The following is a 14348-nucleotide window of genomic DNA, read 5'->3' on the forward strand; positions in this document are numbered from 1 at the left end:
AACCCTTATCCTAAAGAATTAAAATTTCATCTCTAAATTTTTTCAAAATTTCATCTCTAAATTTTTTCAAAATGTTTTTTAGGGGTTCGAACCCTTATCCTAAAGAATTAAAATTTCATCTCTAAATTTTTTCAAAATGTTTTTTAGGGGTTCGAACCCTTATCCCAAAGAATACCAGAAAGATATTTATACCACTAAATTGCAATGCTTTTTACTATTATATATACAAATTATAATATATATATATAACAATCTTTTATTTTACTTATATTCAATTTATTTTAATTTTAAAGTCACCCACTTTAAAATTAATTATATTTTATTTAACTATAAATTTTATTAATCACAATTTATTTTTTCTTTTTATAATTATATGATATCTATTAATATTATTTTTTCAATAAATACTTGTAGTATATAATAATAAGTAAAGACTCACATGCAATTGTCTTCATATGAAGTTAATAGTTGAAAAATTTTAGATGATATTTAGTCAAACTTGTCAAATCATCTAACGGTTCTTAAATATCAACTTCACATGAAAACAACTGTATGTGAGTTTTCACCTATAATAATATAATAATACAATAAATAAAAACTAATTAATAAAGTATCAAAATTTAAAAATGATAATTATTTTTATAAAAATAAAATAAAAGTACTTATAATAAAATAATTAAATTTTATATAATTGTTTCGCAGTGACTCACTGATTGAACTAATGACCCAGTGATTCAGTGACCCAATAACCTTACACCGGTTCAGTTATAAACTGGTGTGGATTTCTTTTGATTTTCGAAAAAAAAAAATTAGTTTTCTAAAAATTTTAAGTTTAGCGTCCTTTTCATGTTCTTGAGTTCTTTCGGTCTTTAAAAATTAATAGTTGTTAGATATCAATTAATCTGTTAGCACCTATGCCACCTAGCCCCTAGCTAGTTATTTGTAATGATCACAGTTAAGTAGTTAACTCATCTGGTTTGTTTATCTGTTAGTTTATCTATAGTTTAGCCATCTTAGAAACGGATTTATCATTTAGGATGTGAGAACAAGTACTTCTATCTATTACAATTTAAAATTTTTTTGAGTAGTATATAATAATAATAATAATTATTTATCTCTACCAAATTTATTAATTTGATTCTACTAGAATTTTTTTACTCAATATTTAGCATTTAATAGTCAACTTAAAAATTTTATTTTAGATATATATTTTTATGATTAATTCTCGAACTTAAATACAATTGATGTTCTTCGTTAGAAATTGGTTGAGATTTAAAAATATATTATTTATCGATGATTGTTTAATTTCCTTTTTTAAAGTTAGTTTTAATTTTATCGTAACAAAATACATCAGTTAAAAAAATTTTTAAGTTATGAATATTATAAAGAGTAGGTTTCATAATTATAAAGAAGATGAATTTTTAAATGATTTTTTGGTAATATATATATAAAAAGAGATGTTTGATTATATTAACAATGAAAAAATTAATTATTTTTTTAAATATGAAACTTAAAATAATCAAATTCTAAAGTATATGTTATTATTTAAATTATTATTTTAATATTTTAATTTATTAGTTAGATCATTTAAAAACTAATCATATTTTACAATAAAAAATATAATTATAAAAATTATGTTTAATTATTCTACTAATCTTAATAGTTTCATTAAGTTTTATTTAGGTTCTTATAATTTAATAGTTTGTAATTATTTTAAGTTCCTATATTGGATAAAAATCTTCAATTAGATTTTCTTTTAATTTTTTTAACATTATTTATTTTTATGTTTAATGTAGGATAAATTATAAAATATTTTAAAATAAAATATTCTAGGATTAGTGTATATTTTCTAAAAGATGATAATTACTAAAGATCTAATTAATTTTTTTTACCTAATATAATAATTTAATTATAAATTCTTAGATAAGAACTTGACTAAAAATTAGTAAAGTATAAGAACTAATAAAGTATTTAAACCAAAAAATTATTATTATATTATATTTTGTACAAGATTTCGCTAGTACATGTTGATGGGAGGATCGGGACTTTTCAGTCTTGGTGATGACACGATTGGACTTTCGAACGGCAGGAGTGGTACTTGGAAAGACATTCCAACGCTAAAGTCAGAATGGATATAAGAGATATAAAATTATAAATGAAGGTTGTGAGTGTGTAACGTACCTGAGAGGGCCCTGACTCCCTTTACATAGCTTTGTGTTGTTATCTTATCTTATCTTGTTGTCTAAGAAAAAGAAAGTATTTGAATTTGAACATTAGTTAGAGATTTGGGATCTGCTGGCCAATTTGGGCCGTGATAAGGGCGTGGACCCAGGAAACCGGGTCGTTATTTGGCCGTTTGGGAGATCCGGAGATCAGGTCCAGAACAGTTGAGCGGGAAAGTATGCGTGCTTAGTCTCACCGCTGACTGAGTTTGTTTTTTCATGGCTTCGAAGGTCATGGACCTCATGTAGGGGGCGGAATGCTACACCATGCCCTTTTGACCAAGATCGGAAGTCCATGAGTGTTCAGAATGCTTGGCCATTCCTTCACTTGTTCGTTGCATTTTTTGATGGTGGAGTCTGTCGATTGCATTTTTCAAGGTGTCTTAATGACGCTTAATGGGAGGAGAGAGGTTTGATTTTTTTCCTTTTCGCCCTTCGTTCCTCCGTATTTTCATTCGAAACATTGGAGGGTTTCTATTTCTAGTAAATGCTTCCCTCTGTTTTCTTTGTTCTATATTTCCTTTCACCTATAACTGCTCCATTCGATTTCCTCCATTTCCTCTATCGTCTCTCATTTTCCCTCGTTCAAAAACACTCTCTGCTGCGTTTCTGAGTGGCTGCTGGGTTTGCATTTCTTCTGCACTTGTGTTTCTTTGTCATCTCCAAAAATAGGTTGGTGCTTTTTATCTTGGTAGTTTGTACGTTGTATTATCTCTGATTTCTATGGTGATCGGGAGCATTATCAAACCATCAAGTTTGATGAAGTTATCTCTGAGGCCGGTTATCCCGTTGAGATTATTTAGTAGATTTTTGTTTTAGAACCCTAACTTATTGGACGCTCCTCTAAAGAGGATGTTGGAGTCGGTTCCGGTGTGTATTAGGATGCGTTTCACCATCCCTGTTCCCACCTTTGCTGATATGACGAAGGGAGGATCTTCCTTTGACGTTCCCGTTTGGTAGTCTTCCGGGTGAAAGGTTATGGTCGGCGTGGGTCAGGGACTTTTACCGAGGAGACTGCTAGTATTTGGAGGTCTTTTTTTAGTGTGGATTTGGATTTTTCTTAGACATGTTTTCCCATGATAACATTGACCACTATTGTCGGGTCTTCATCCCCACTATCTCGAGAAACGATTTGTATCATCCAAGGGTTTTGCCCTTTATGTATTGATGATTTTTCTCTCTCACCCGTCGGGGTTCCCTAATGATGTTGGCAAACTCGGGGAGTTTGCCATCTCTAATAGTCTGCTAAAAGGCGTCCTTGAGGTCAAAACAATCCTGGGTTCTATGCTCATATCCTTTGTGGTAGTCACATTATAGGATTTTGTTGTCCTCATGCATTCCTTCAGTTGCCTGGGTTTCAGAAGGATACCCCTTTCCGTGATTTGCTGGTATATCTATGTGAGCGAGACGGGTAGGGGGTGTAGTTTGAAAATTTTCCCACCCGTGGTGGTCGGTTATGGGTTGGGAGTCTGAATTGTTCTTTGTTGGGTTCTTTGGGAGGGGGATTGGTTCAGGGTGTCGTTTATTGGCGGCCATGACTTGGCTTACCTCCTCGTCATTTATGTACTCACATGCCACGCTTTGAATTTCATGCATTGACCGGACGAGTTTCGTTGTGAGGTCCTTCCAGAAGTCTTCATTCATCAAACCGTTAGTCAGGCACAGGCTGGCCACCGAGTTTATTAGACCGTCGATGGTTAGGCACTAATTGTTGAATCTATCTAAGTACTTTCTCATGGACTCTTCCAAGCGTTGTATAACACCTAGTAGGCTAATCGGGTGCTTTACTTTGGCTATATGTGTGGTGAATTATGCCAAAAACTTTTGGGAGATGCCGCCGGAGTTTGATATCGAATCATTCGGGAGAATGTTAAACTACTTGATAGCCAGGCCGACTAGGGTTACCGGGAAGGCCCGCATCAAACGACGCCGACTGCTCCTTCCAGGTTCATCTTGGCCTCAAAGGCCGTTATGTGTTCTTGGGGGTCTTTGGTGCCGTCGTACTTCATGATTCTCTCTGTTGGAATCTCGGGTTCGACTACGTTTTCTACATCTGACTTTTCAAGTTGTTTCTATTCATATTGATGATGTGAGCGTTAAGAAGCTCTGTGAAAAAGAAGTCCAGTTGGTTAAGGTAGCTTGGAGTCGATCAGGAATTGAGGAGCATACTTGAGAGTTGGAAGCTAATATGAGGAAGGACTACCCGCAATTATTCACATGTAACTAAATGTTGAGGACAAAATTTTAAAGTAGGTGGATAGGATGTAAAATCCAGTCAAACCATAATTAACTAAGTAATTAAATTAAATATGAGAAAAAAAAGGTTAAAAAATTTAGCAATTGTAATTTGAAAATTTAACAATGATATTTGGACTTAGAGGATTTTTTCGAGTTGAGAAACATAATTTTCTGCATAAGAACGCACATTGAAAAATTGACCGGCAGTACCAACTTAAATCTATCCGGTATTGTAGTTGAAAAAAATTAATTATGAGTGAGAAGGGTTAAAAATTAGGATTTATTATTTGAGAAAGTAAAAATATTTAAAATGTAAATTAAAACTCTAATCATAAAGATTTTGGCGCAAAATTTGGCCAAATGGAACATATAAGTGAACCAGGCCCAAGTTGGGACCAAACCCAACATATATAAGCTATTAACTAAGGCCATTTCAGTAATTTCAACCCATTGAGAGAGAGCGCAACTGAGATGAGAAGAGAGGGAGGAAGAGTGAAACCTTAACCCTTGATTCTTCAAATATATTGGTAAGCATTTCTAATTCTCTTTGCCCATTTTCGCAGTACATGTTAAATTCGAATTTGAGCTTTAGGTATTGAGAAATCTTATAATTTTGATGGTTTAGGGGTACTCTAGAACGAGTTTAGTTGGGTTTCATCCCAAATTTCTCGCGTACGCGAAGGTGATCTACGTACGCGAGTTTTAAAAATTTACACTATACGTACACGAAAATGTGCATGCATACGCGACCACTCCTATTTTACTGAAAAATAAATTTTTAAGGTTTCAACCATTCCTCGAGCCTTCTAAACCTTTATAAACCCCAATAAGATTCTTGATCCGGTGTAATTAAGGATAGAATAGTTAGAAATGAGAAACTAATGAGATGTGTTGGTGAATTGAAAAGAGATGAACAAATTGTAAAGTGATGTATAACGAAGAAGAATGTGATAATGAATGATAATTGATTATGATGATGAAGGATAATGATGAATGAGTTTAAGTATTAAGGAGGATGAATTGAAATGAGATTGAAGGTGAAATTGAAAATAAAACAAACTTTGATTTGAAATATACCTGCATGGAAAGTGCAGTGGAGTGATTCCACTTGCCACAATAGAGTGATTTCACTTGCTTCTGGATATGATTGTTAATGCGTTGGAGTGATTCTGCTTGCCGTAATAGAGTGATTCTACTTGTCTATGAAAATGATTTAATTGCAGTAGAGTGATTCCACTTGCTAAATATACCTGTCTGGGTAGATGCAGTGGAGTGATTTCACTTGCTCCGGACATGTCGGGTTTGACTGCATAACTAACAGATGATATCATCGGCCATAGAAAAGGCATACATCATTTGCATTATTTGAATTGTTTGGGCTTGTTATTCTTTTTTTTGGCTTGATTAATTGTGCATATTAAATGTTTATGTGCTAAATGCTTTACATGAATTCTACTTGTGTATTATTTGTCTGCTTTGTTTGTATTTGAATATCTGAGAGGTCCCTCATGCTGGCATTAGTTGACGCTGAGAGCTGATTCTATTCTGTTTGAAAAGTTGTGAAAAGATGGAAAATATTGAATTAGATTTAGAATCACATATGATAGTTGTCTAAATATAGACTAGTGAGAACCTAGGATGGATACGATGATGTATGGAGTTTAAAATTGCTTAGTGAGTTTCTGTTGCCTTATGCAGTATCTATTTGAAACTTTTACTGTACTAGAAACTCATGGGTCGAAGGTTCTCATTCTGTATATATATCTCTTGTTTTTCAGATGCAGGTCCTAGTGCTCAGTAGTGAACTGTGATTCATTTGGGAGATAACAAAGTTTATTGGACTCCTGTTTTACATTTTGTTTAGAATCTCTCTTTACTTATTTTGAAAAACTTATATGTATGTATATATTTCTTTTAGAACTTGCCTATAAATGCCTTGATGTATATTTTGAAAGATATAGGAAATAATGTTGTCAACTAATTTTTATTACTGTAACCCTAGCCAAACTAAAATTCGCAGGTCATGACTAGTGGCTATTATATATATATATATATATATATATGTCTTGTCTTTATCCTATTCTTCTTTAATGTTTTATTTTATTTTCGCTTTTTGAACACGCCTTATTCTTTTTCATCGATACGCAAGTGTTTCCGTTCGCAATTTTTGTTTTACTTCTTTTTAGACTTCTTGTTTAATAATTCATTTGAAAAATATATATGTATTATAGATTCACCTTGAGTTGTACCACCTTAAACCCTAAACCCTAAACCCTAAACCCTAAACCCTAAACCCTAAATTCATGTATAAAGATTTGAATGTTAGGGTATTACAATGTTGCTGGAATCTCAATGGTCCCCACAAACAGTGCCAATGTAGAGAATTGTACCAATCGGATGCGAGATGGAACTTCCTTGGTTAATGATAGGTCAGGCATCCGATCCGTTGGTCGTCCAGCAGGATGACGAAGCTGAATTCAGGGAGCGTGAAGGTAGTACCTACAAAAACATTTTGACACCTAAGTCAAAGAGTCAGAGAGACATAAGATGAATGTGTAGGGTTAAATGATAATAATTGGGAAGAATAGTTAAGCTCCTTTTTATAAAAGGTATAAATTATCTTATCTATTAGAGAGATTCTGCCATCCCCAAATTTAGCGAGTTTGTTGAGATTTAGGGCTCGCTTTAAATGGACCGATTAATTGAGGGTCATGAGATCCGGAAGGGCGAATCCGTAACAAATTTATTTTACACAATTACAAAGAGAGCATTAGAACAAGAGTTGAGTTTTTTTTTTTTTTTTTTTGTCTGATTTCAAAGTTATAGTGATATTAGATTAAGCTGCGTATGTTATACTCTTTAGGTGTGGCTCTCTTCTGGACTCTTTGCTAGTGCAAATATTTATGCATAAGGATTTTTACACAATTAATTGATTTAGAAAAAAATATATGAGACAAAAATCTTTTTAAAAAATAAACAAATAAACTATGCTAATTTGAATTTGATGGTGGCAAGACATTTGAAACTTATGTTAGTCTAATTGAAAAAATTAACATGGTTCACAACATACTATATTAAAATAACTTTAAAAAAATAGGGTGTTGTTATTTTAAAAATTAAAATTTAATATGAAAAATCTAAAATATATATTCACATAATATGACACACACCATCATATATCATTTTGCACCAATCATTATTATTGCGTAATACAAATTTAATCATTATATAACTTATATTCAAATCGGTGATGATATATTAATATATAGGCTAATAGCCTAGTACATGGCATGGTCTCTCCTCAAGTTAATTAATTAATTAAATCTGTTGAAAAATGAAATGACAGCATTGTACACTATGTCTTTGGCATTGACCCCCATAATGAAATCAACATGAGCATAGTCTTTGATGAACTGAACACTAAGCTTATCAACATCATGAAACTTTAGAGAATCAAGTAAAGTTTGCACATCAACAACATCAGAAAGAGCATCTCGACCACCATAGCTGAGAAATAGAGGTAGGTCATGAGGGATATTAGATAGGTTGTAAATTGGAGGGGATGCTTTTCCATAGATCCTAATATTTTGGTCTCGTATCCCATAATTAAACTTTGCCACAACCCCACTTCTAACAACTGCAAAAAATAGTTCACAAATATTTAATCATTTTTAGATTAAAATTCACAAATTATTTATGGCAGTATGTAATTACTAATGAACTACGTACTCTGGGCAAAGTGTATCAAATTCTTTGTTGATGTTGACTGAGGTTCATTCTTCAAGAATACACTAACAGCTGAAGAATTGAGGCAACAATTATTACCTGAAGAAAAAATTGGGTGTAGATAGTTATTAAAATGTTATGTCTATCAATTCAAATTCATTACCATGCATTTGTGTATATTTAATTATTTATATTTATCGTTTTATATATTTTTTTCTAACAAAATAATAATTATCCAACAAAACTAATGAATATTTTATTATATAATAATTAGACTCGTTATATTCCAATAATCAAGTCTTTTAACACCATATAATCAAATTTCTTATGAATATAAAAAATTAGTTATTTCTGTTTTTTTATATTTTTATTGTGACTTTATCATAAATATAAATCTAATTTGATTGTATTATTTCTGAAGTTTTGTAATAAGTGTAAATTAAATTACTTATTTATAAAACTGAATTAAAAAAGTAATTATATGATTATTTTATATTTAATATATATTTATATACAAATAACGAACTAAACTTTAGTGACAATATAATATAATTATTTTTTTTAATTATTTCTATTCTATATCCAGTGGTTGAAATCAAATTATCAATGGAGTATGGTCAAGGTCAAAACCGGTTATAGCAGTGAACAAGTCGGAACAATCAACTCCAGGCTGGGCGCAAAGTTGGTTGAGAAAGGATTGAAAAGGTATCCTATTAAAAATTTAAAAATTAAAAATTAAAAATGCATTATACAACACACATAAAGGTTAAAAAAATATATCTTAAAAGAAAATAAAAAATACTTTAAAACTTACTTTATTTTTTATTTTTTAATTACCTTGTACTTTATTTTGTGTTATTTAATTACTGTTTAAAAAATTAAATAATATAAACATAATAAATGTATAATTAAATTAAATTAAATAATGTTAGATTATTATTTCTTTAACATAATAAAAAAAAATTATATTACATGCATCAAACGTGATAGAGTTGAAGTATACATAACCAGACGGCTATTTTTGTTTTGTTCTTAACTTCTTACCCTCTTGTACTGAATTCCGCTATCCCCAATGTTTTTATGAGCTATTGGGCAAAAGAGTGAAAGACAAAAACAAGGTCATTTTATCATGTGTACGGTGTTATACAAGTTATAAATTTCATAAAATTAAACAGGAAAACAAAATTTCTTTTATGCCCTTTACAATAGCTAGTTATATGTCATAAAAAGAGAAAAACACTAGAAAATTATCAAATTTTATTATCTTTTAATTATTAATTAATTATTAATATTTAAAAATATAGGAAAAGTATGTTATTAGATTATTAGACTAAAAGAATTAAAAAGAATTGAATTAATAGTTAAGTAATGACAAAAAATAATAAATTTTAATAATTTTTAAATTTTTTTATAAAAAAAATTATGGTACATATTACTATAAATAAAATTTAGTATATATCTGTAAATTAATGCATTTAGCTATACTGTTTATTTGAATATATTAGTAAAACAAAAGAAGAAACAATTTTTTATGATAGTAAATAAAAGATAAATAAGGGAGATGCTGATGAGTATTGAGAATGAATAATTAATATGGTGTATGAATATTAAGTTGGTTGTATTTAGTTACCTGATCAAGAAATAACCTATCTGCAACATTTAATAGTTCAGTGGTCATATGACTCAAATAGGCTACTGGGCTCAATAGTGCTGCTGATTTCAGTTTATTCACCCATTTCCCTTCCGAGAAGGAAGTCAAAGCTATCAATGTTCCCTGCCAAACATGCTCTTTAATTTCTAGTCTCAGATCAATTCAATAATCTTGATTTTGAATTTCCCAGATAATACTATTGTTATTCTATGTGATTATTTATTCTCATCATGATATCCATGGCTATTGTAATAATTTGTAAGTTTGTTTCAATTTAATAATTTGTTATTTTCACAATTCCAAGTATAATGTGGTAAGTTTTAAAGGTAATAACTTTTTTGAGTTTAGTCATTTTTTTTAAGCTTTCGACTTATAAAAAGTATTAGTATTAATGTCTTATGAAAAGTATTAGTATTAATGTCTGGCGTAATTTTTAAAACCAAATTATAACTTTTTAAGAAGTTATTTAGCAGTTTATAGAAAGATAAAAAAAATAACTTCTTTCATAATACTACTACTTTTTTTATATTTTTATAAAATAAACACTTTTAAAATTAAAAACTTAAATATAAAATAACTTATTTATAAGCTATTTTTAATATAATCATTTATTGTTTAAATTATTTTTTTAAAATGAGCTTAATTAAGCTGTTTATCGGCCAAAGTCACTAGTAAATTAGTAATAAATAGAGTTATTTTGGTAAAAAAAATTGTAATTATAGATTTTAATGAATGTGTAATAAATAGCCACAATGATAGATGTAATTAATTAAACCGTATTCTAAATATATTGTTCAAAAATTAAAAAATTTAATACACATTTAATATATTAAAATTTAAAGTCTATACATTTTCAATATTTTATTCATAATATCAATAAAAAGTGCCACATTAAGAATACAAAGAATATAAAAAAGTAATTTTTAAATTAATAGTATTCGAATTTTTATAATAAATTCATTTTTAATTGCTATTTCTAAAATATTTAAATTTAAAATAAAAATAACTTCAAATAATTATCTGATATTAATAAAAAAAATTAACTTATTACTTTCCAAAATAGGTAACATAACTAAATTCAAAGTTGAAAGAGTTTAAATCAAATAAAAAAAATTAATTATTATTAAATTTATAATTCTTATAAAATATATATTTTACTATTATATTATAAGTACCTGTGAATGGCCGATGTAATGAATCTTTTGTCCTGTATGGTTGGACACATACTCCACAACAGCAGGTACATCATAGCTACCCAGTTCATCCCACGACCAATTCCAGTACGCCTGTGTTGTTATTCACAAAATTAAGATTAGGTTTAAAGTATATTTTCTATTTTTATATTTGAGTGATTTAAATAGTAAGGCATTTAAATAATATAGTTTAAAGATAAGAAATAGTAGTATCCAAATTAAGAAATAAAAAGGGGAGAGAAAGGAGAAAGTAAACCGGAGTAGAAGGGTCCAATGAGACATGGCGGCGGCTGAATCTGGTGCCTCTGGTGTTAGAAATCCAAACATCGAAGCCGTTATCAGCTAATATCAATGGCAGGTTTTGCTCTGGACCGTTCAAAAGCCATGTCATTCCGTCCTGCACCCACGTATACATATGCTTTATTATTTATTTATTTATTTATTTCTTAAATTCCATTATTTCAATGCGCAAATAACATAATAACTGGCAATTGAGACGGTGCACAATGTGCATGCATTTTTTTTTTGAGTAAAAGAGATAATAAAAAAATTGCTATAAATAATCTAAAATTATTTTATGTAATATTTATTAATTATCAGTAGAATAATTATATAATTCAGATGTAATATATATGTATTACAAATATTATAAATATTATATTATATAAAATAATTTTAAATATAATAGATGTTGTGTGTAACATAATCAATTAAAAGTAAAAGACCACTATATATATGCATGGGACTAAAATATAGATAATTTAATATATTTAATTAAATTATTATTTAATAAATTTTAATTATTAATTTTATATAAAAATAATTGTATATAAATTTTTACTAGAAATTATAGAATACATTAATCAGGATAAATTATTTAAATAAACAAACTGAATATAAAAATTATTAAATTATCCTAAATAAAAAAATATTTTTATCCTCTCATTTTTTATATAAATCATGGCTTTACTATTAATTTTAAAAAAATTATATAAAACTATGATAATTATTATTACAATTCATGCATTGATACTCTGCTTGCGGTGTCTAAATTCTTCCTCTAGAGTCAGTAGCAACTTATAAGGAACAAAAAAAATTAAATACAACAAGAACAAAATTAAGAAATATTATGTGAAATTAGCTATCGCGTTAATAACCAGCATTTTCCATAAAAACTAATATATATATTTACGTAATTAAACTTCACTTTAAAGTAACTAATAATAATCTCACTAACATATTTATAATGACAAACTTAAAATTAAACTCTAGCAAATACAATGCAGTATGATGTCAATTAAATATTTTGCTAATAAAGACATTCATGTGAATTGACACATGTTAAAAATGCATCATAGGCAAATAAAGAGTCGTAATAATTCAAGAATAATATATAATAGGGTGTTTATTTTGTGCACTTACCACTAATAGTCCATGCTGAATTATCACTGGCTGCTTCTTATTATTATTCCCATTACCACTTCTACCTTCTGGGATTCTTTGGACGCTAAGAATGTACCCATCTGCAGTTGTAACCTCAGAAAAAAAAGAAGAAGAAGAAGATATTGGATAACGTTTACTAAATATATAGTAGTTTCTTTCAAGTTAATAAATAACCTCTATGACTCCCACAATTTTAACATAACCATCACAATTCTCAAATATATACTAATAAAAGTTAAAATTAACAGAATATTCTCCTTAAAAATACATAATCAAAAAACCTAATTCTAAAAACACATGGTAAAAAAACTAACCCTAAAAACATGTAATCAAAGAGGTTCTTACGAAAAAATATCTATTAATTTAAAAAAATATATTTTATTAATTTTAGCATTTTTGATACATCTAATTATAAAATTAAAAATAGTATAAAAATTTAATTAAAAAATATAAAAATTTAATTATAAATTTAATAAAATTATAGGAACTAGTAGAATAATAATTAAACATTTAAAATAATAACATATTATTTTTAACAAAAATTAAAGACTAATTTGTTATTTCTTAAAAAGAATTGTAGATGATTTAAAAGAAATATGAGATTGATTTTTGTTTGAAAAATAAATTTATTTAAGAATTTAATCTTAATACATTGTCAGCATAAATTAATTTTACATATGCATTCAATTGTATAATCTCACGTTAAAAAAATTATTTTTTATATTAACTACATAAATAGTTATTTTAAAAATAAATATTATTGGATAATTAAATAAAATATTTTATATTATTAGTATATTAAAATTAAATTTTTTATTTAGTATAAAAATTATTAAAAAGTAATTCAAAATTTAAAACAAATGCAAGAAAAAACACTATAATAGGACATGTCATCAAGTCATGCATTGCATATTTGCATGTTACCCTAGGAAGGACAAAGAAATTTTAGATTGCACAAATGTTATTTGGTTTATTATGGCTGCCAAAATCTAAGCATAAATTGATGAAAGCTGATTCGATTTATTTATTTTCACTATTTTAACATAAATTGATTCAATACAGTTCGATTTACATGTGAATGGTGGAATCGAATTTACTAGATACAATTTACATGATTCCGATAAAAGATCAGACATACATGTATTGAAATTAGAAATAGGATACCTATATAAAATTTTTCTACCATCATTTTATTAATGTAATTTATCCAAAATTTGTCTATTTTTCAAACAATAATTTTATATATATTAATAAGTTATATATTATAAATTTGAATAAAATTAAAATTAATTATAAGAATTTGACTTTTTATAATGTCTGAAATTTGGTTTGCTACATGTTTAACTAAATTGACTTTTATGTAGGCGAATTTCTACGTTTGACAATGGTTGAATAATGTTGCCGCTTATAAAAAAAGGAGAATGCTAGGGGAACAATGAATATCTTGAACAACATGAACAATCACCAATTACATTACACTCTAATTTAATGCTACTAATTAAATTTAAGATCAATTTACTCTTTTAACCCTATTAATTCACATTGTTCAAACATTGTTCAAAAATGTTGTTGGTTCCTATATTTTTCCAAAAATGTCACCTAAAATCTAGGGCAACATTTTCAATTATATATCATCTAAGCTGTCGTAGTGTGCTATCATATAATAACAACGTTTTTATGCACATGTCTTTATTTTCTTAAGGCCTCTGTTGTGGTTCTTACTTGAAGTTCCTGGCACTTGTAACCATGAACAACAACAGAAGTGGCACATATGCCATCACCTAAGGAGCCACGGCTAGAGCCCTGTGCTCCTGAATGAACCACAGAAGATGAAAAGAAAAATAAAAGCCACAGGGTACTCGCCAAGAGAGACAT

General features: G+C 28.3%; 1 protein-coding gene across 1 annotated transcript; it reads right to left on the reverse strand.

The window, feature by feature from the left end:
* Positions 1-7774: 7774 nt before the first annotated feature.
* LOC112697209 (triacylglycerol lipase 2-like) lies at positions 7775-14348 on the reverse strand. The gene is made up of 9 exons (XM_025750293.1): positions 14196-14348; positions 12453-12566; positions 11287-11427; positions 11013-11123; positions 9817-9960; positions 9231-9271; positions 8817-8896; positions 8190-8285; positions 7775-8097 (listed from the first exon to the last, which is right to left on the reverse strand). Exons 1-9 carry the CDS (start codon positions 14346-14348, stop codon positions 7775-7777), a joined length of 1203 nt encoding a protein of 400 aa, XP_025606078.1.

This window comes from Arachis hypogaea, chromosome 6, assembly GCF_003086295.3.
Source record: "Arachis hypogaea cultivar Tifrunner chromosome 6, arahy.Tifrunner.gnm2.J5K5, whole genome shotgun sequence".
In the NCBI taxonomy this organism is placed as follows: domain Eukaryota; kingdom Viridiplantae; phylum Streptophyta; class Magnoliopsida; order Fabales; family Fabaceae; genus Arachis; species Arachis hypogaea.

Coding starts and splice junctions, on each gene's coding strand:
- LOC112697209 (XM_025750293.1), bottom strand. CDS start 14,348: ATGTCTCTCTTGGCGAGTACCCTGTGGCTTTTATTTTTCTTTTCATCT. Junction 12,567..14,195: donor ACAAGTGCCAGGAACTTCAA/GTAAGAACCACA, acceptor TTTTTTTCTGAG/GTTACAACTGCAGATGGGTA. Junction 9,961..11,012: donor ATTACATCGGCCATTCACAG/GTACTTATAATA, acceptor CATGTTTGGCAG/GGAACATTGATAGCTTTGAC.